The 22,109-nt window shown below is 41.4% G+C and overlaps 1 protein-coding gene across 1 annotated transcript in view; it reads right to left on the bottom strand.

Annotated features, from left to right (window-relative positions):
- Positions 1-22,109, bottom strand: part of smchd1 (structural maintenance of chromosomes flexible hinge domain containing 1) — a 130,026-nt gene that overhangs the window by 71,294 nt on the left and 36,623 nt on the right. The window contains exons 13-22 of the mRNA XM_055633455.1: positions 17,030-17,227; positions 10,903-11,009; positions 10,727-10,809; positions 9,537-9,650; positions 8,774-8,851; positions 8,156-8,275; positions 6,113-6,257; positions 4,527-4,626; positions 4,205-4,277; positions 1,826-1,965 (exon numbers count right to left, since the gene is read on the bottom strand). Of these exons, the coding sequence (XP_055489430.1) occupies positions 1,826-1,965; positions 4,205-4,277; positions 4,527-4,626; positions 6,113-6,257; positions 8,156-8,275; positions 8,774-8,851; positions 9,537-9,650; positions 10,727-10,809; positions 10,903-11,009; positions 17,030-17,227 (1,158 nt within the window). The remainder of the gene's footprint in view (positions 1-1,825; positions 1,966-4,204; positions 4,278-4,526; positions 4,627-6,112; positions 6,258-8,155; positions 8,276-8,773; positions 8,852-9,536; positions 9,651-10,726; positions 10,810-10,902; positions 11,010-17,029; positions 17,228-22,109) is intronic.

The raw sequence follows: 22,109 nt of genomic DNA, 5'->3' as shown, positions 1-22,109 counted from the left end.
CAGGATGTTACACAATAGGCTGATTCCCATCAAACATAACATAAAACACAAACAACATACAGTATATAGTACATGCACGAGGTGGCTTTGTGATATTATCATAGTGTTCAGAGTTCGAATTGCATATGGATAGAAACTGTTTTTAAATCGTGATGTTTTGGCAGATTAAATAATCTGAATCTGAATATAGAAAGGATGTAATTAAGCTTAAGGGTGCAGAAAAGATTCATAATGATGTTGCCAATGTAAAAGACAGAAGTTTAAGGTGAGAGAGGAAAGATTTAAAAGGGAGCTGAGAGTCAAGTTTTTCCAGAGGATTGTGGGTATATGGAACCAACCAGAGGAATGGTAGAGGTGGGTACAATTACATAGTTTAAAATATATTTGGATTGGCACATGGAAAGAAAGCGTTGATGGATATAAGCCAAATGAATATATATGGAACTAGTTTAGGTGGGTACCTTGATCAACATGGATGAGTTGAGTCAAAGGGCCTGCTTCCATCCTGTAAAACCCCGACTCTGACTGAAAGATCGAGATCGGTTGGCAAACTGGTTCCAAAATTGGCTTGGTAATTGGGTTATGGGCATTTTCCTGACTGGAAACCTGCACCAAGTATACCACAGAATTTTATACTATAACCTTTGTAGCTTGATGAGAACTTAGGTGGCCTGATAAGCCAGTTTACAGAGGTCACACAAATTGGTGGAATCATAGATAGCTAAGGAGGTTTTCTCACGATTAAGGACATTGATCGATTGGGAAATTAGGTGAAGTGCTTGCATAAGGAATTTAGTCTAGAAAAAAAGGGCATTAGCGGTTATGGGGAGAAGGCAGGAGAATGGGGTTAGGAGGGAGAGATAGATCAGCCACGATTAAATGGCAGAGCAGACTTGCTGGGCCGAATGGCCTAATTCTGCTCCTATCACTTATATGGCTTTGAAAAACAAAATCTGCTAAGACATGCAGAACAGGAACTTCTAGAGTCGTATCAATGTACAGGGACAATTCCATAGTTTCCTCAAAGTGGCAAAACAGATGGATAGGGTATTTGAAGATGGCATTTGACATACTTGCTTTCATAGGCCAAGCCTTTGGGTACAAGAGCCATTGGACATCATGTTGCAGCTGTACCACATTAGTTACGCCATACTTGAAATATTTTGTACAGTTCTAGTCACCACACTAAAAGAAAAATGTGGAAGCAATAGTGTGTGGAAAAGATTCAGATACATTGCAAGAATGGAGGGTTGTGGTTTGAGAGGATTTTGGATAAGCTGTGTTTAACCTCACTGGAAAATAGCTAGCCGAGGGATGATCTTAGAGAGCTATAAAATTTTAAGATTTATGAAAATAGATCGATGATCTACACGGCATAGGTTTAAAGTGAAAGGAGAAATTTAAGAGATCTGAGAATTAAGATTTTCCAAAGATTAATGTTGGCTATCTGGAACAAGCTTCCAGAGATGGTGGTAGATATATTGTTCCAACATTATTTTTGACCAGTTCATTGGAAAGGAGCAGAGGGATATAGGTCTAATTCAAACAAATGGGATTAGGATAAGCGCATTATATGCATGGATAAGAAAGGCCAAAAGGATCAATTTCTGCACTGACTAATATATAATGTTATAATTTTATACCTCACCTGACCACTGGAAAACAAAAGACAAAATCGCCTTTCAACGATCTCAGTTTTCTAGACATCTGGAAACAATGCTTATTATAAAGAGACCCTTAAGAGCAAAAATGCATTAAGGATAGTGGAGGGAAATTGGAGAGGTAACAGAAGACAAGCAAAACTCCAACAATTAAAAATGTTTACCTTACAATGTAGCACCAACTTGGGTTGCGCTGTAATATTCCCTGCTTCATCCAACACCTCAGCTTGGAATGGAAAAGCTGTTCCATTTTCAATAACTATTTTATTGGATTCTGGCTTTATTCTCAATGTACGTGGCGGGCCTGCAATTCGTGATACAATATTAGAGTTTCCATAAAGATTTCACGTATTTCTGACCTCATCCCTTTAAGATCATTCTTTTTGTACAAGTTATCTGTATATTACTAAAACTCTGTCCTTGACCGGTTTTGGCGATCTGTGCTGCGATTTCCGAGAGAACTCCGCCACCTACGGCCGTCATTTTTGGCCACCTCGCTCAGAGCCCCCCTCCGCCGTATGTGTGCCGAGGATATTTCCCGTCGATGAAATATGACAGAGATATTAATGATTTTACAACCTCTGAATGACACTGACAAATGTCTACAGCACTGTGAGTACCCTTAATTTGGTTTGAAAATGAAAATATGGTTAGAGGTAAAAAAGCACAGCCTGCAAATGGTTGTGTGGGTTTGGGTTGAAGTAAAAAGGGGGGGGTCTGCAACGGGTCTGCCCTTGGTCTGCACAACGGGTCTGCACTTGCTCTAGTAAAATATAAACAAATCAGTTGACCTTAACTAAAATGAATATTATATTAGTTTTCATACCTCTGCAAGATATCACTACTGAACTAGATAGGCACACTATGGGCAACGATTGTTAGATGACACTTGGGAACAGTAACAACTTTGCTACACCCTTTTACAACTAAACTACACAAAATAAAATCTTGGGACCTCGTTCAGACAATTGGTCAACATTATTCCGGACAATAGAAATGTCCAAACAGCTTGGAAAAATGTTTGGACCACAACTAGCTGGGGAAACCAGCAGCTCTGCGCCAAAGCACTCCACACTGCCACCAATGACCACCTGCAAGTTTGCAGACCAGATCATAAATGGATGGGAGAGGAACAAACCATTTGACAAATTTGTATCTGCTCCACCATTCTACGTCAAGATTCTTACTTCAGTATCTTCATTCAATAGACAATAGATGCAGGAATAGGCCCCTCGAGCCAGCACCGCCATTCAATGTGATCATGGCTGATCATCTACAATCAGTATCCCTCCCGTTCCTGCCTCCTCCCCATATCCCCTGATTCCACTATCTTTAAGAGCCCTCTTGAAAGTATCCAGAGAACCGGCATCCACCTGAGGCAGAGAATTCCAGACTCACAACTGAGTGAAAAAGTGTTTCCTCATCTCTGTTCTAAATGGCTTACCCCTTATTCTTAAACTGTGGCCCCTGGTTCCAGACTCCCCAAAAAAATCAGGAACACGTTCCCTGCCTCTAGTGTGTCCAAACCCTTAATAATATTATATGTTTCAATAAGATCCCCTCTCATCCTTCTATATTCCAGAGTATACGAGCACAGCCGCTCCATTCTCTCAGCATGTGACAGTCCCGCCATCCCGGGAATTAACCTTGTAAACCTACGCTGCACTCCCTCAATAGCAAGAATGTCCTTCCTCAAATTACGGGATCAAAACTGCACACAATACACCAGGTGTGGTCTCACTATGACCCTATACAACTGCAGAAGGACCTCTTTGCTCCTATACTCAACTCCTCTTGCTATGAAGGCCAACATGCCATTCGCTTTCTTCACTGCCTGCTGCACCTGTATGCTTACTTTCATTGACTGATGAACAAGGACTCCCAGATCTCATTCCTGCAACAACCTCATATACTTTGGTTATCTTCATATACAATTATCTATCGATCTACCTTGAATATACTAGCCAAATGAATCTATAGAAAGAACTCCAAAGGACTCATTAACCTCTGGTTGTAAATCACTTTTCCCAGTCACAAGACTGTGGCCCCAAATTAGATTCAACACAGTCAAGTTACTGGTTAGGTTACCAGAGGCCAGGACAATTGATCAGGAGACAGCACTTCACCACAGAAGGGTAATATGAATCTTTGCAATTAAATGGAATAAAAGCTACGGGTCAGTTGTTGTAGTTGTTGTTGTTGATTTCCAACTGTCTTTTAGCAATCTATAATTGTCTTGGGGAATAACAAGATCCACAAATGTGAAATGAAGAAATTTAAGTGAAAAGATTGAGTCTAATTTTGCTGGCAAGTACACAAAATCTGCATTGATCTAACATGCCATTTCAGTGTCAAAGTATGGGACACAAGCTATGCAATTACTTTGCCTTAATATTTGATGGGATGAGATCCAGCACTGCTCTTTCAAATTAAATGTTATTAATGCAGTTGTATGCAATTACAACTGTTAAATATGCCAGAATATATTAATAATAACACTTTCTTACAAAGTTAAAAAAAAAAAATCAAATTCAGGAACTTACCAGGCAGTAGCCGAATTTTTAGTGTTTGATTATCCTCCTTCAATCCAGGCAAGATTACCTTAAGATTGAAGTTCTATAAAGACATAATTGAACACGTTTGTCAGGTGCATTATTAGTACCATCAGGTTAAAGATTTAACAAACAAAAGCAGTTCAGAAATGGAACTATATTCCATTTCCTGAAATACAATAAGACCAGGGAAAAGAATTAAACATAATTATACAAATGTTCACATTGCAGAGCTATCCTTACAACATCAGGATAGTCAAAATCATATGCAGTCATTGGGAAAAAACAGGGAATTAAGTATCATTAAACATACCTTGCCTTGGCAGTTGGTCACAGGACCTCTGGCAGTTACACCTTTTATGATGAAATTTGTCCCCCTTGACACAAATGTTTCATAACGCAGCTCTAACCCACTGCAAAGAACAATTAAATTAGAAAGAGTTACAATTTGTATCTAAAACAAAATAACATAAGGAATAAATGTGTTTTTTTCTGCCTGGAAATAATCTGGGAATTTATTCTGGGAATAATCTGGAAAATGCAGGATCTTTTCATTCCAAAGAGGAAGAAAGATTCTAGAGGGAGAAAGAGGCGACCGTGGCTGACAAGGGAAGTGAAGGACAGTATATAAAAACTAAAAGCGAAGGCGTATAACGTAGCAAAGATTAGTGGGAAGCCAGAGGATTGGGAAGCTTTTCAAGAACAGAAAGTAACTAAAAAGGCAATATGGGGAGAAAAGATGAAATACGCAGGTAAACTAGCCAACAATATAAAAGAGGATAGCAAGTTTCTTCAGTAACATAAAGAGTAAGAAAGAGGCAAAAGTGGAAGTTGGACAGCTAGAGAATGATGCAAGAGAAGTGATAATGGGGAATAAAGAAATGGCAGAGGAGTTGAATAATTTTTTTTTGCATCAGTCTTCACAGTGGAAGAAACCAGCAACGTGTCTGAAATTCAATAGAGTCAGAGGGTGGAAGTTAGTGGAGTGGCTATTACTTGGGAGAAGGTGCTTGGGAAGTTGAAAGGGCTGAAGGAAGATGTCATTTGGACCAGATAAACTGCACCCTAGGTTTTTGAAAGAGGTGGCTTTAGAGATTGTGGAGGCATTGACAGTGATATTTCGAGAATCACTAGGGACAGGAGAGGTCCCAGATGATTGGAAAATTGTCAATATTACCCTGCTACTCAAGAAGGGAGCAAAGCAGAATAGTAGGAACTCGTTTGTCTGACTTTGGCAGTTGGTAAGATTTGAGAGTCCATTATAAAGGATGAGGTTACGGAGTACTCCGAAGTTCACGATAAAATAGGCAAAAGTCATCATGTCTTTGTGAAAGGCAGGTCTTGCTCGACAAATTTGTTGTAATTCTTTGAAAAAGTAAATAGCAGGACAAAGGAGAGTTAGTAGATGTGGTTTACTTAGATTTTCAGAATGCTTAAGAAAGAACTGCACAAGCTGGAAAAATCGAAGGAAAACAAAACTTTTGGAGAAACTCAGCAGGTGAGGCAGCATCTATGGAGCGAAGGAATAGGTGACGTTTCGGGTCGAGGCCTTCAGACTGGGGTGGGGGGCGAGAAGAAGAAAGGAAGAGGCGGAGCCAGTGGGCTGTGGGAAAGGAAGGAGGGAGAAAGCAAAGACTACCTGAAATTGAAGGTCAATGTTCATACCCCACAGCCCACTGTTCCCGTCTCTTCCTTTCTTCTTCCACTCCCCCCAAACCCACATCAGTCTGAAGAAGGGTCTCGACCCAAAACATCGCCTATTCCTTTTCTCCATTGATGCTGCCTTCACCCGCTGAGTTTCTCCTGCATTTTGTGTCTACCTTCGATTTTTCCAGCATCTGCAGTTCTTTCTTAAACAAATGCCTATTTATACTGCAAGAGAAGAATGTGTTACAATACCTAGCTTCCACAATTGGTGCGATGTCAGATGTTGGTTGGGTTGAATGCCCAAATTCATCCTGCAAATCCAGAGGAATGTTGAAAGGGAGACCGATGCGAAATGGAGGATCCAACATTCCCACCGAAAATTTATCAGGTTTGCCCTCTTGAGAAAAGAAATGTTCATCTTAGAAAGCTGCACAAACATGTCCATCCCTTCAGCAAGAAAATCCCAAATCAATGAGTTTAAGCTCAAATTGATACAGGAGCTTGAATGCACGTAAAGTCACGGGTCTGGCAAGAGGGTCTGGCCTTGAAATTAATGGCAATGGAAACCAAGATAAAAAGAGGTTCAAATGTAATCAAATGTACACAGATTGAGGTACAGATGTTCTTGCCTCTTTCTCATCTCCATCTGCCCCACCTACCCCCTTGTACCTCTCAGCCTTTCCTGCCCCGAGAATTCTCACTAAACCCAAGTGCTCCCTGACCTCTCGCATTTTTCCCAGACCGCTCCTCTTTATTCTGAGCACACTTGCCATGTACCTGGTCATGTTCCAACCCCCAGATAAACAGCTGGCCCTACTCATGTACATATAACTGCTGCCGGAGGCATATGGCTATTGCGACCAGTTATTTACCACACCATCACCTGGCTCCATCTTTCCATCATCCTTCACCATACCATAGAGTCCACCAAACACCTTGTAGCCCAGGATCAACGGAGCGAAGGAAATAGGCAACATGTCGGGTCGAAACCCTTCTTCAGACGAAGAAGGGTTTCGATCCTTCGACCCTGAAGAAGGGCTCCGACCCAAAACATTGCCTATTTCCTTCGCTCCAAAGGTGCTGCCCACCCGCTGAGTTTCTCCAGCATTTTTGTCTACTTTCCATTTTCCAGCATCTGCAGTTCCTTCTTAAACCTTTTAGCCCATCTCAGTCCCTTTTCATGGTACAGGCTATCTTCCCTGTCCACTCAGAGGCGATGCAGGATCTTGATCCAACTTGACTATTCCTCCTCCCCCTCACATATGTTGCTTGAACCACAGTTCCTTCAGCAGTTCTGTGCTCCAGATTCCAACATCTGCATTCTCTCTCGACTCCTTTGAACAAATTACTAAGCAGGCGAGCATGGCCATCTAGTGGTAGGCATATTTATTAGTTAACTGTGGATCGGTCTCCAGCTGGGTTCCCCTTGACAGAGTAAATTCCCGATTTTAATGGCTAGTCTGCACAGTAATTGCAGCACAATGGCTGTCCCATATAATACATTAATTATGGAAAGGGAAGGTTTACTGCCCAAAATGGAATTTCAGTTCCCCCAAGGTTAGTCCCAGTGTCAGATGGGAACTCCAATCTATTATTTCAGCTCAGGAACTCTCAAGCTTTAATACTGGTACTGCCGTCCAAAGTGAGACATGTTAAGCAGACAGTCAGCTAAAAGAACAAAGCAATGAGGATCAAACAGGAAATAGGAAATCAGTGTTCAGTGGAAATGCCCACCAATAATGGGCGGCATGGTGGCGCAGCAGTAGACTCGAAGGCCTTTCCCATTGAAAGTCAAGAAACAAGGTGATCTTGACAAGGGGATTCAAGCTCTCGTATTCACCAGAAGGAATACCTCAAAGAACTCAAATGCAACTGTTCTTGAAGTGTGACATTGACTCCATCCTGTAGAACACTAGTCCAGTTCCTGCTCTAACAATACAGCCTCAGCAAGAAGCAAATCCTCAACCTCATCATCGCCATCTTGGAAAATGAGGGCATTTGGAGGTTAGCTGGACATAATTTTCACTGCCATTTTCAATAAAAGGAACAAATATAATAGTAGGCATTTTCCATAGGAAAAAACATAGCCTGGATCTTGAAGCTTTTTAAAAAATCTATCGTGCCACACCAAGCTTTCTCTGGAGTTTAACTAATGGGGAAACCTCTGCTTAACTTGCATCATTTCATCTACAAAACCAAGGTTCATCCCACAACATGTATCTTGAATATTTAAATACTGATCTGTTCCCAAACTGGTACCGTCTTTCATCGTATAATATTCACGCATTTCTTTACCTGTGACAGTGAATTTGAAGATTCTGCTTGGAAGAGGCCTTCCCGCATATGTATCTGCATTACTTTCATTCAACACCACTTGTAGCTTTAATATGTAGCTTCCAAGCTTGTTAATATTTTCTGAAAAAAAATGCAACTTCATTAGTGTAAAAATACAAAATAAAAATTAATTTCTCCATGTACACTGTGCATTTATAAAGAAATGCCCCACAATATCCTCTATTTGTTTGTCGAACTGCATAACTACACCAACAGTATCCAATTATAGACTGAATTACTAGTCACAACCTATATTTTTCAGTACCTCTGGAAATAAAACCACAAAAATGGAGGTGGAGAATTACACAAAGTTAATTTACAGAATAGTTTTGGCTGCTTGGAAATGCCTAGTTATATCCAATTTAGTAAAATGAAGGAAGTAAAATATTCATGTCAGCAGAAATGCAAACAGATGCCTTTCTTGTTGACAGTCTTTGTACACAAGCAGGAATTAAAGAGGGCGCAAACATACATTTGTTTAAAATAGCATAGAATTCTTCCACACCCTCTTGAAATGTGAAGAAAAAAAAATCCTGAACTGCGATTTACAATTTGAACATTTTCTTGTGAAGTACTCACCCATCTTTTTGAACCAATATGGCCATTTACCACCATGTTGACTGATGTGAGAAACAATGTCTTTGTCACCTGTAGAAGCTGTAATGCAACAGGCATTTTTAATGTTGTTATTTTACATGAATGGGATTTTTCTACAATTCAATAACTGTTTCAGCTACATTACTACACGAGATGCAGCTAAGTTAAGAATATATAATTTGGATAAAATATATATGATCCCAGGAGTGGTATCTTATCAAATTTTCAAATACATCAGATGAAATCAGATTAAGGGGACATGACATGAGAATTAAGGGACTGAAGTTTAGGGGTAACATGAGGGGGAACTTCTTTACTCAGAGAGTGGTAGCTGTGTGGAATGAGCTTCCAGTGAAGGTGGTGGAGGCAGGTTCGTTTTTATCATTTAAAAATAAATTGGATAGTTATATGGATGGGAAGGGAATGGAGGGTTATGGTCTGAGCGCAGGTATATGGGACTAGGGGTGATTATGTGTTCGGCACGGACTAGAAGGGTCGAGATGGCCTGTTTCCGTGCTGTAATTGTTATATGGTTATATGGAAATGATTCCCCCATATTTGTTGTCTTCACCCCCTTTGTTTTTATATATTCACAAAGGATTTTTGCATTTTTATGCCTTGTTTTCTTCTTTTAAACAGGATCAGCAGGTGTCAAAAGATAAGTAGATAAACAATTTTACAGTCTAAAAATTACCTTTATAAATTGTATAAACCAGTGTGTTATTTATAGGTTCTGCATACTTACAATGGCAAATAACTTTCAGCTCCACCAATAGTTTTTTTGATCCACCATGACTTGTTCCCGGAAGCTTCTGCATGGTCTCACCTTTTTTATTGAGAATTTCTATTCTCAAAGCACCTGTTAACAGGATCAGCATATATTTAGGCCCTCATTATGTATATTTATCAATGGAATGTTCCTTAAAAACCAAAGATTGCTTTATTATGTAACATTTTATTGCTAAAATTTGTTAAAATATAACTATAATGCAATCAATTAGAAAACTCTGATCCTGTGTGAATGCCAGCACCAGCATTAGTGGCTCAGTTTATAGCCACCTTAAAGGTTAGAAAGCTGTCTTTGTGTCTTCTGACCATTACAAGTTCATTTTACTCCAGAGACACCTGCACAAAAATCTTGGCTTACTGTTATAATTGCACTACCGAAAGAGCAATTCTGTCAGATATGGTCCTTCAGAGAAAAAAAATCAACTAATATGGACACAGCAAATTATCAAAAACATCTGTGCATTGACAACTAACTAATTTGTTTATGTGATGTTGAATGCTGAGGGGACAGAGATGTGACGATAGGACCAGAATATATTTCTCACTACAACCAGCTGAAATGTTTGCAAACTCCTCATTCATCGTATACACCCATACTGGGCGTATAAATCCATTTATCTAACCTATCAATGAAGATCGGGGTAGGGGAAAGACGACCACCCATGAGTAGTTAATGTTATTCAACAGATGTATTCATTCTACACAATCAGACGTTTGCTGTGGTGTTGTTCAGCAGTCTAAAAATATGCTATTCCAGTTATTTAACAAGCAACATGCTGCCACCTCATTTTTAGGACAATCTCATTCCCCCAAGTCCCAGAGCATACATGACCACATTGTGCAATTTTCTCATAAGAAAACCCAATCCATTCCAGGAAACTAGAGATACTGTTTGACCTACCGAGTTTCACTAGCACCATGCTCTAAGCACGGTTCGTGCAACTGCAGTTCCAGCATCTGCACTTATTTTTTCCAAATAAATGTAATCAAACAAAACAAATTGTTCTCAAATTAAGGCTTTATCAAACTCTTGAAATTAATCTATACTGCAGAGTTAAAATTAATCTATTTCTTAATGCAAACATTAAGAAATCGCAGAAGAGAGTTTGTCCGAAAAATCTGAATAGAAGTATATTTTTTTATTACCTATGGGTCTTCCTGCTGGTCTGCGATCATTTGCATTAAGTTCATCTCCTTCTGGCCAAGTCACAGACAGTTTATCAGGGAGCCTGTTTCAAAACACATGATGGAACCATTTCTGTACAGAAAATGAATGTTTTTATAAAACAGAATTGTGAAATTATCAAAGCGAATTTAAGTACCTTGCCATTTCATCTTCTATGTATTTCTTAATCATAGTTGGAGCTACATTCCTATCTAGCTTTGAAATTGGAATAGTCTTCACCTCATCATACAAGGCTTGAGGTTCCTAGGAAAAGAAAAGGGAAATAAAGTTTCTTACCGAATTATTGACCTTCTCCCAGTATCTCCCTAATCACACAAACATGGCATATCTGGCTAACTGGGAAATTAAGAACAAATTGGACACCAGTTTCACTTCACTGTAAAATTGGACCAGACAGAAGCCATCAACTCAATCCCTTCAATTTACTAATTGTTAAAAAGTTTAGATTCTGCAATGTCACACCAAATGCAACAATGCTTTTCAGCCTTTTGAATATTGGCACAATCTTTGAACTTTTCATAGCGTGTAAAAATATAATTTTAGTTTTTAATTATCAGTGGTGTTAAAACTAAATATTGCTCCAGCCACAGGAAAAAGATTAGGAAAGTTTGCCTTGTGCACCACCAAAACAGTAAAGGCCCTGAAGAACAACACATTGATTAAGAAAGCTACATTAAGAAAGATTCAACTGAAACCATTCTCAGTTGATTATCAGGTGATTATTGGTGAACAACACCAAAACAAGACAAACATCAATAGTCAGCTTAGATATCCAGTCAGAGCTTCTTGTGTTTATATTTGCAATAGGTCGGCGAGCTGGTGTTGATAAAACTGTGTGCAGCTTAAAATGGATGGTCGTGTCAAAAGCATTACGCTGCTAAGAACCAGAGGTTAAATAATGCCATGTGGAGATTCTGCACTCAACTGTATTTGTTAGCATTTAGCTGATTGGCTGCAGTCTCTTCTCCCAGTATCCTGAGTTTGCATCTGTGTGACAGTGTAATATAGTAACACTCCAAATGGGCACGAATTAAGGTGCAATTTGCCTCTGCACAAAGAGACTGTTTGGTTTGCCAGATCGGTGTTAAAATAAAAAGTGACATTGAAGCAACATTTCTTTATTGCATATTTGGCTGATGTTACCACTGACACAAATCAGCCTCCATATTTTAACTCAATGGTCATATCTTATTACTATTTCTTCACATGGGCAAGGTTCTTCCATCAGCATTATACTAACCTATGAGACCATTTCAAGCAGGACATTGATGCAAATGTTAAATCAAGGATCCAAGAGAATCCCACAGCGATCCATTGTTTATTATCCTAAACTTGCTCTTCCAAGCATTAACATACACAGATATCAGTTACCAAATGTGTAATGAAGAACACAGATTAATGTAAAGCAGTATAAACAGTTTGGGATGTAGTCCATGCTTCTAGAAATGCCATTGGGACGTTTAAGAGCCTTGGTGCAGAATATCACCAACAACGGATCACAGTGGTGACTGCTACACAGGAGGAACCCCTTACGGAATACTGCATCAATAATCGGGGCTCAATCTGTTGTAGCAACCGTGGCATTGTGCAAGGACATCAAGCAATAGCTGGAAGCCACACAGCCATCCTGCCTCAGTTTTAGGAGGGCCATTTTGATACCATTCACAAGACAATGGTTTTAAGGGCCTGTCCCACTTTGCGATTTTTTTCGGCGACTGCGAGCGTCGGTGACTGATGCCCGTAGCTGTACGACATACATGATGACATATGCTGTCCTGCGGGTAACACCTGGTTAGGGTTAAGGGTAGGGTCAGGGCTAGCGCTAGGGTTTCCTCCCGCAATCCAAAGGTGCACAGGTTTGTAGATTGATAGGCTTGGTAAAAGTATAAATTGACCCTAGCGTGTGTGGGATAATGTTAGTGTGCGGGGTTCGCTGGTCAGTGAGGACTCAGTGGGCTGAAGAGCATTATCTCTGAACTAAATGTGACACAGGGGCCCCTGGGGTTGGGCTCAAACCCCCAATGTTCTGCCTGCTGCTCATGGGAACTGTTGGCCACAAGTTGTTCCAGAGCCAGATCTCTCTTCCAATGGTCTCTCCAAAGCCTCAGAGGCAGCGGGCTTTTCAACTGGGTACAGGCAATGTTGTCAATGTCCCAGTGCCACCCACCTGCTCTGGCCACTGAGTCTAAATACCCACCACCCATTTTGAAGCAAGGCGAGGGTGCGGACGGGGGTGCTGTTCCCAAAGTCTGCATTTATCCCATAGTCAATGTTACTAAAACAGATGATGTTGCCTTTGTGCAGTACTATTAGCGGAATCTAGCTGTCACAGGCTGGGTCCGCAAATGGGGGGCGTCGGGGAAAGTGGGGGGGGGGGTTGGGGAATGGGAGAAGGGATGGAGAGGGGGAGAAGGGAATGTGAGAGGTGGGAGTGGAGAAGGGGAGAAGAGTGGAGCGGGAAGAAGGGAGGAAGAGAAGAACGGGGGAGAGGGGAAGGGAGGAGTGGAGAAGGAGGGATGGGGGCGGGAGGGGTGGAGGGGAGTTCAGTCTACACTCACTGAATCCATCCCTGCGAAAAGTTAGAGACGGCAACTGGATCTGTAAGCGGACCAATACATCTGTAAATAAAACTGAACGACTCGGACATCTTTTCATTTGCACAATTGATTTTATTGTATTAATTTTAATATATGAATGTTTAAAATCCATGCATTGAAGGAAGAATATTTTACAGCCCATCTGTGGTCCTTAACCCTAACCTGGTGTCACCTGCAGGACAGTATAGGCTATCGTGTGACAGGGCGCACGACATGATGAAACACCCAGATGTCGCCCCTGGATTTTGAACATTCCAAAATCCAGAGGCGACAGGGAGACACCGCACGTCACTACATGCGTCACCACGCGCCACGACCCGACCAGACAACCTCTTTTCAGGCTGTCGCTGAAAATGTCGCCCAAGTGGGACAGGCCCTTTACAGCCGACTAGTACCCTGAGCATGATAAAACAAACATTCTCCTTTGGATTCCAGTCCAAAGAACTCTGGAAATGCTTTGTTTGGGTTAAGAATGGCAAAGATACAAATGTTAACCATTACAGTTGGCTGGACCACTAAACGTTTCGACTTTTTTAGTAGTGGTTTAGAATATTGTGAACAGATTGTGCGAGGATTCTTCTGTAAATTACATTGTCAAGAGGCAATGGCTTTGAGAAAAGAACAGTATTCCTTTGGCATAGTGTGACAGTTATCATACTGTAATAAAGAATGTGTAGATTTAGCTACAAATACCAGAATTGGAGATTTCTCTAATGGTTGGCACCAAATTTATTTTGAACTCAATCGCCATTTAGCATTCAAATGAAATACAAAAATAATTTAATTGCCACAATAACCATATTAAAATTATAGATGTTCAATATTAAAATGCAGATCAAGTAAACCTCCGCATTCATTACGCACGGGCAGCTATTTGTACTTCGACAAGTGGAAGTCCAGGTACATCACCTTCAGAGTCGGCTCCTCCCCACCGAAAGAACGAACAATGCTTTTAGTTGGTATAGGCACGGTTTTTAATTGTCTTAAAAGTTCCCTCCAAGTCGCAGCCATAGTTAATTCCGCACACCGCAGGGTTAGGCGGTACAGCATCCATAGCAACCAGGGGGTGATGTTAAGTTTAATACCGGACCCGCGGTAGAAGTTAATAAACCCAACTTTATTATTAGATATCAACTCCCAGCAAGGGATCATTTCACGAGGGATCCCGGGCTTAAAGAAATATTGTGTAAAAATATAGCTGTAAAGACCGCGGTTTGAAGCCGTCTGCTGCGGGCCAACGGAACGGAGCGCTCCCTGTCCAGCGAGCCCCAGCTTTTGCTGAATGTCCACGCTGCACCCCGAATGCCGGATCCCCGATGCAAATTAAAGTGAGCTAATCAAACAAATTGCGACAATCCTGATAAGGTTGTGAGGCCACGGGGGGAGGCGACCTAATAAAAGTCGCCTCTCCTTGGAGGAGACGACCGAAACTAATTTCCCCCTCACAAACCCCACATGCCCCCCACTATAAAAATTACGAGGCAAGTAAAAACATACTTGCAAAACATACCAAAAAAAAATAAAAAAAGTTGAAAAAACTAGCGTGCTGCTGAATAGGGCTGCCGCCAGTATACTCTGCACTGACCTTTGCCGTATTGTATCATGACTTTAAAGAATATGTTTTAGCTACACCATGGTTTTCTCTCATATTCTTGGAACAATAACTTAAACTCAAAACCATTTAGCATCAAATGAGATGAGCAAAAACTGGTTTCCCCCTCCTCAAACCTCACCTCAGCAAATAAACAAGATGTTCAATATTAAAATGCATTAAAGTAAACTTGGGTCATGTCTCCTTACTCACAATGATATTCTTGCTTGCACTTCACAACAGAATAGGTGGGCAAATACAGACCAGATATGTCACCATACCATTAAGAAATATATACACATATGAATGCTTCCATAAATAAACAGATACTGTTTTAATGTCTTAATCTGAAAAAATTAAGACTTAGTTAATTCCACACCGCCAAAGTTAGTTGTACAGCATCCATAGCAACATTTAAACTGTTTAAATATTGGTTTGAATTAATAAACCCAACTTTATTATTAGATATCAACTCCCAGCAAGATGATTCATTTCCATACTCTAAAAGAAATATTGTGTAAAAATATAGATAAAACAATTGTTTGAAGCAGTTTCTTGGCCAATTTCCTTTATCTGTCTGTAATGTAGAAACTTTTGCTAATGGATTCAAATGCAGAATTAATAATCATTATGCAAATTAAAGTGACCTAATCAAACAAATTGTGACAATTATGATAAGTTGTGACCTGTTCTCTTAATAAGTATTCATACTAATTAGAGACAGCAACAAACTGGTATGCCCATTGACTATAAAAATTAACAAGGCAAGTAACAAGGTTGCATTTGTGTGTAACCAGTGCTCAGAGCTGGCTTCTTAATAATGGATACTATTTATACTCTGCCTCTCAAGGGTTAGTTACTGATTTAAAATATGTTTGTGCCACCATGGTTGCTCTCATATTCTTGGAAAAATAACTTAAAACAAATTCCTCAAGAGATGAGCTGGAAACTGGTTTCCCCCTCCTCAAACCTCACCTCAGCAAATAAACAAGCGGCAAAGAAGATTCAAGAGAGTTTATCGTCATGTGTCCCGGATAGGACAATGATATTCTTGCTTTGGTTCAGCACAACAGAATATGGTAGGCATGAATACAGAACAGATATGTCCATATACCATTATATAAATATATACACATATGAATAAATAAACAGATAAAGTGCATATAAACAGATAATGGGCTATTAATGTTCAGTTTTGTTTGAGTTGAGTTTAATAGCCTGATGGCTGTGGGGAAGCAGCTATTCCTGAACCTGCAGTCTTCAGGCTTCTGTACCTTCTACCTGAAGGTAGTGGGGCGATGAGTGTGTGGCCTGGATGGTATGGGTCCTTGATGATGCTGCCATCCTTTTTGAGGCAGCGACTGGGATAGATCCCCTCGATGGTAGGGAGGTCAGAGCTGATGATGGACTGGGCAGTGTTTACTACTTTTTGTAGTCTTTTCCACTCCAGGGCACTCAAGTTGCCGAACCAAGCCACGATTCAACCGGTCAGCATGCTCTCTACTGTGCACCTGTAGAAGTTAGAGAGTCCTCCTTGACATACCGACTCTCCGTAATCTTCTCAGGAAGTAGAGGCGCTGATGTGCTTTCTTTATAATTGCATCAGTGTTCTCGGACCAGGAGAGATCTTCAGAGATGTGCACGCCCAGGAATTTGAAGCTCTTGGCCCTTTCCACCATCGACCCGTTGATATAAACGGGACTGTGGGTCCCCAACCTACCCCTCCCAAAGCAGGCTAGAAACAGTTAAGTGAACCGACCTTTAAACATGTTACGGACAGGGAACTGGGCAAAGCAAAATTAATCCATGGGTCAATTGCAGCTGGATTTTAAATAGGGCATTTTCTGCTTGAAAAATGTAGAATCTTAGAAATGAAGGTGAGGAAAAATGATAAATGTTTTAACTATGTCCCATCTTTTACGCAGTTCGTCACTGACCACGGTTACATTATTGAACTAGAAAACAATACATATTCCTACCAAGCAGATCAAATTTTATTGTAAAGCATATCCTGCAGTCACATTACATTTTTTTTGCCAAAGCCAAAAAATAATTTTCAAAGTATGAATTCTTACCAATTGCGCTGCTTCGAATATTTTTCCATCCCACTCAACTGCTTTATATACAGCCCAAGGACTTTGCATACGTTTAGATGGCAAGTCGCTTCTTGTGATTGTGCCTCTGTAATGACTGAATTTTATTTGCTTGTCATATTTCTCATGGCATTCCTTAAGCCACATAGCGAATTCTCTGTCTATCTTCATCCTTTGCTCCTGAAAGAGAAGTTTGTGTTACATTGTTATCATAAACAAAAAGAAAATCAAATAAGCAAGGAATCAATTATTTAAACAGGACATTTGAATAATAGAGCCCTGAAAACTCTGAAGAATTGGGTTGTAAATGCAAGGAAACATTTTTTTAAATCCTTCCGCGATTAAAAACGTGCAGAAGCTTGAAAACTGAAAAGAGCAAATGCTGGAAACTTTCAGCCGGGCAAAATGCAACTGCAGAAAGAAACCAAGTCAACATTTCAGGCACTGTGTAAAGTCAGATCCGAAAGAGTCCTTGACTCAAAACGCTGACCCTCGCTTTCCACAGATGCTACCTGACTGCTCCATTTCCAGTAATCTGGTTTTACCCTTTTTCACTTGAATTACAAAATTATTACACAAGAATATGAAGCTTAAACGATTGGAGGAATAATTAGTGAACTGTGCTTTTCTGTGGAGGAACAAGTCAAGAATTACCAGGCAGAAGAATGAAGGGAAATAAATGTTTCCTTTGCGGCATAACTCCTGAGAATTTCAAACTGGACAAACAGAATCAAGTGTGCAGGTCAGTTGCATTTAAATTGCAAAATAAAATTAAACTCATCTATTTATAGTATACAGTGCCCTCCATAATCAGAGCTCTCAGCAGCTAGTCTTTCCTCCAGTCTTGCTATCACCTTTGGAAACTTTTATTGCTGTGTATCAATATGAGGACCAAAGTTGTGCCAATGAAAGTCAAAGAAGCCATTATGAGACTGAGAAACAAGAATAAAATTGTTAGAGACATCAGCCAAAGCTTGCCAAAATCAACTGTTTAGAACATCATTAAGAAGAAAGAGAGCACTGGTGAGCTTACTAATCACAAAGAGACTGGCATGCCAAGGAAGACCTCCACAGCTGATGACAGAAGAATTCTCCCAATAAGGAAAAATCCCCAAACACCTGTCCAACAGATCAGAAACAATCTTCAGGAGTCAGGTGTCAATGACTAGTGTCCACAGAAGACTTCATGAAAATAAATACAGAGGCCACACAGCAAGATGCAAACCACTGGTTAGTCGCAAAAATAGGATGGCCGGGTTACAGTTTGCCAAGAAACATAGAAAATAGGTGCAGGAGTAGGCCATTCGGCCCTTCCAGCCTGCACCGCCATTCAATATGATCATGGCTGATCATCAAACTCATAATCTTAAAAGACTTAAAAGAGCAGCACAGTTCTGGAAAAAGGTTGTGTGGACAGATGTGATTAACTTATATCAGAGTGATGAAAAGAGCAAAGTATGGAGGAGAGAAGGAACTGCCCAAGATCCAAAGCATACCACCTCATCTGTGGGGGTGTTATGGCCTGTGCATGTATGGCTGCTGAAGGTACTGGCTCACTTATCTTCATTGATGATAGAACTGCTGATGGTAGTAGCATAATGAATTCTGTAGTGCATAGCCACATCCTACCTGCTCAAATTCAAACAAAGGCCTCAAAAATCATTGGCCGGTGGTTCATTCCAGAGCTCGACAATGATCCCAAACATAAAGCAACAAATGAGTTTTTAAAAGCCAAAAAATTGTCAATTCTTGAGTGGCCAAGTTAATCACCCAATCTGAGCCCAATTGAGCATGCCTTTTATATGCTGAAGAGAAAACTGAAGGGAACTAACCCCCAAAACAAGCATAAGCTAAAGATGGCTGCAATACAGGCCTGGCAGAGCATCACCAGAGAACACACCCAGCAACTGGTGTTGTCCATGAATCGCAGATTTCAAGCAGTCATTGCATGTAAAGGATATGCAACAAAATACTAAACACGACTAGTTTCATTTACATGACATTTCTGTGTCCCAAATATTATGGTGCCCAGAAATGGGGGGGGGGGGGGGGGGGGGGGGGACTGTATAAACACTGCTGTAATTTCTACATGGTGAAACCAAAATGTATAAAATGGCCTTTATTAAAATCTGACAATGTGCTCTTTAACCACATGTGATTTTTTTAAAATTACAAAGATCCAAATCAGTCTGAAGAAGAGTCTCGACCCGAAACGTTACCTGTTCCTTCGCTCCAGAGATTCTGCCTCATCCGCTGAGTTTCTTCTGCATTTTAGTCTATTTTCTATTACAAATCTCAAATTGTGGAGTACAGAGGCAAATAAATAAATGATGGGTCTTTGTCCCAAACATTATGGAGGGCACTGTACAAAATGCTATCTATCACAAAAATTCCACCTGACATTACCGTTTCAGAATATTAAATAAACTGCATGAATTAACAAACCAGGAAAGTGTTACCAATCTTAGCCCCCATTAATTAAAAGATGCTTCATGGAACAGATATTTGCATGGTTGAATGCCTGATCCTCGGGTATCCTATTGAAGATCCAGTTTATTGCTGCATTAATGCTGCAAGGCAAGACCGAAGCTGTGTTAAGAGATTCTTGGGACCAAGACCAAGTCTCAATGCTTTCATTAAATTGCTTCACGTCCAAATTCCTTTTTCACTAAACTGCCTCATTACATTTGATGTATGGACAGGTATCCCTATACCATGGGAATATGTTTTTGCATTGGAGGAAGGTGCCTGGATAGACATTTGGTTATATCATAAAGCAAATTCTAAAATAGCACCGTTGCTGTGCCTGGATTCATCGAGGCATCGTGTAGACTGCTGGAGTAAAACATGTTGGATGTTTGATTTTTTTCACTTTAAAGATGTGGATGGTGCTGCTACCAACAATTATTGCAGAAAATCAATTGCAAACTTTATTGCTATAATCAAATAACACTTTAGCGAGGGCACTCTCACTATTGTGTTATACAACTAAATCACATTTAGTATAAGCGAGTTCGGTATTCCGACTGCGCATGCCCAGGTCATAGGTCACTTGCTATAAACAGTCTCAGCAACGGTGTCCGGGTCGGGCCTGGCTCTCCGTCACTGCGGGCACTGTTAAGGTACTGTTGAGCCGACCCTGTCCCTGTCTGGAGATGTCCGGGGTGGCCCTGGGTTGGCGGGACGGCCCCAAACTTGCAGCCGGTGCTGCAGCTGCTGGCTCCAGCTCGGCTCTGCCCGTCCCGCTGGGTTGGCTGGCAACCCTTCACCTCCACCCCCCTGCCCTCAGTCCGACACCAAGATCCTGCTGAAGATGGGCAGCCACCGGCCCTGCTCGAAGACGGACGACTCGGAGCCGCTGCTGCTGGAATCGTCCTGGTCAGAGAGAGAGTCTGAGGATGGGCTTCTGCCGTCCATGAGCAGGCCAGGTGCTGCTGGCGGGCAGCAGCAACCTCCTCCCCCTCCCTTGCATAGCCCCAAGCCCAGAGTCCGGGTCAGCTCGCAGCTCGGCCCAGTCGAGAGTCGGGCTGGAGGCCAAGCCCAGGCTGGCGTTCTGGCGCAGGCGAGGCCGGGGCCCTCACTCCTCCTCGGGGTTGTGGATGAAGTGGCAGCGGGTACCGTAGGGGCAGAAGCCGGTGGTGTGCAAGGTGCGGCACAGCTCCGTCTTGTATATGGGATGGCGGCTGGTGGGAGCGCAGCTCAGCCAGGCCGTGGGCGAATTGACTCGTCGACGTAGCGGCCCATCGGGGAGCGGGTTCCTCTGGAGTTAGAACGGGGTTGGGCTGGAGTTGGCGCTTATTCAGCGCTGGCTGTGGGCCTGGGGCCACTGGTGTCGTCGGTGCAGGGCTGCCGGTTGGCTCGGCGGGAGAGGCAGAGGTGAGCTGAGGTTGGCTTTTCTCCGCGCTGGCCGTGGGCCTGGGGGCTGGTGTCCCATCGGTCCGGACATCTGGGTGGAGATGGGACATTCGAGTGGGGGAGGGGGGGAGAGATGGGGACCTTCCAGTGGCGGGTCGGCAGCAATTGCGGTGCCCGGGTTCGATCCTGGCTGCGGAGGAGGCATGGGCCTGTGCGCGTGCAGTTGCCGAGAATGTTCCCCCCCGCGGACTCCCACTCACATCTGCTCCTTCTATATGCCCTCTGACACATACAAGCTTGAAGACAAAAAAATCGGACCAAAACTATACTCACTGTATCTACAGTGCTTCGATCGATTTTTAGTTATAGCATTTGACCTTTGACATATCCCATGACTCCTTGTGTTTTTCGGAAGACCTAACTCGCTTATTGGCAGGATAATAAATTAAATGCTAATCCATGTTCAAACACTGACAATACATGAAACAGTAACAGCGATCAGATGAACTTGCTGCTAGTCCAAACACGTTATTTTGAACACCTTATACTCAATGAGTGCTGGACCCTTGTGAAATTTAGTTTTAAGTCACTTTCCTGAAAAAAACTTGCCTTGACCTCAAAAATTACTTCATTGTCTAAACTCTGTAGTTGCCTTGAGTTGACTTTGAGTTGGATATCCTGTTGCTGCTTGCGTGGCATCTTAAATTGAGAAATTAATGATACTCAATGATCCACAACATTTGAATTAAAATTAATTTTATGTTCTGCATTGCAATTTAATGATTCAACCCATGATGTTTTGTCTGTAGAGGATTGCTCATCCTATAGGTGACTTGCACATTAACTCTGAACATAGATCCAAAGCTTCCCAGTCTAGAATGGTTACTTTTGTTAAAATGCTTGCCAAATTAATCATGATTTTCTCCTGTATACAAATCCCCCAAAGGTGCTACCAAGATAGTACCAGGTAACTCAGGAATTATTTGGCCATAACATAAAGATATCACTGAACCTCATTCTGAGATGTAAAACTATAAAGATGCAGAATTAAGATAGCTAAGGAGACAAAACTCATCAAATATTCAGGATTGCCAGTTAGAAATAGCAACCCATAAAGCCCCTCAATCCTGGCCAGGCAATAAGATCACGACAGCTAATTTTTGCCTGTATTTCATAATATGCAAATCTCCAATAATCCCAAATACTC

This window comes from Leucoraja erinacea, chromosome 4 (genome assembly GCF_028641065.1).
Source record: "Leucoraja erinacea ecotype New England chromosome 4, Leri_hhj_1, whole genome shotgun sequence".
Lineage (NCBI taxonomy): Eukaryota > Metazoa > Chordata > Chondrichthyes > Rajiformes > Rajidae > Leucoraja > Leucoraja erinaceus.
This window is presented reverse-complemented; position numbering and strand designations above follow the sequence as displayed.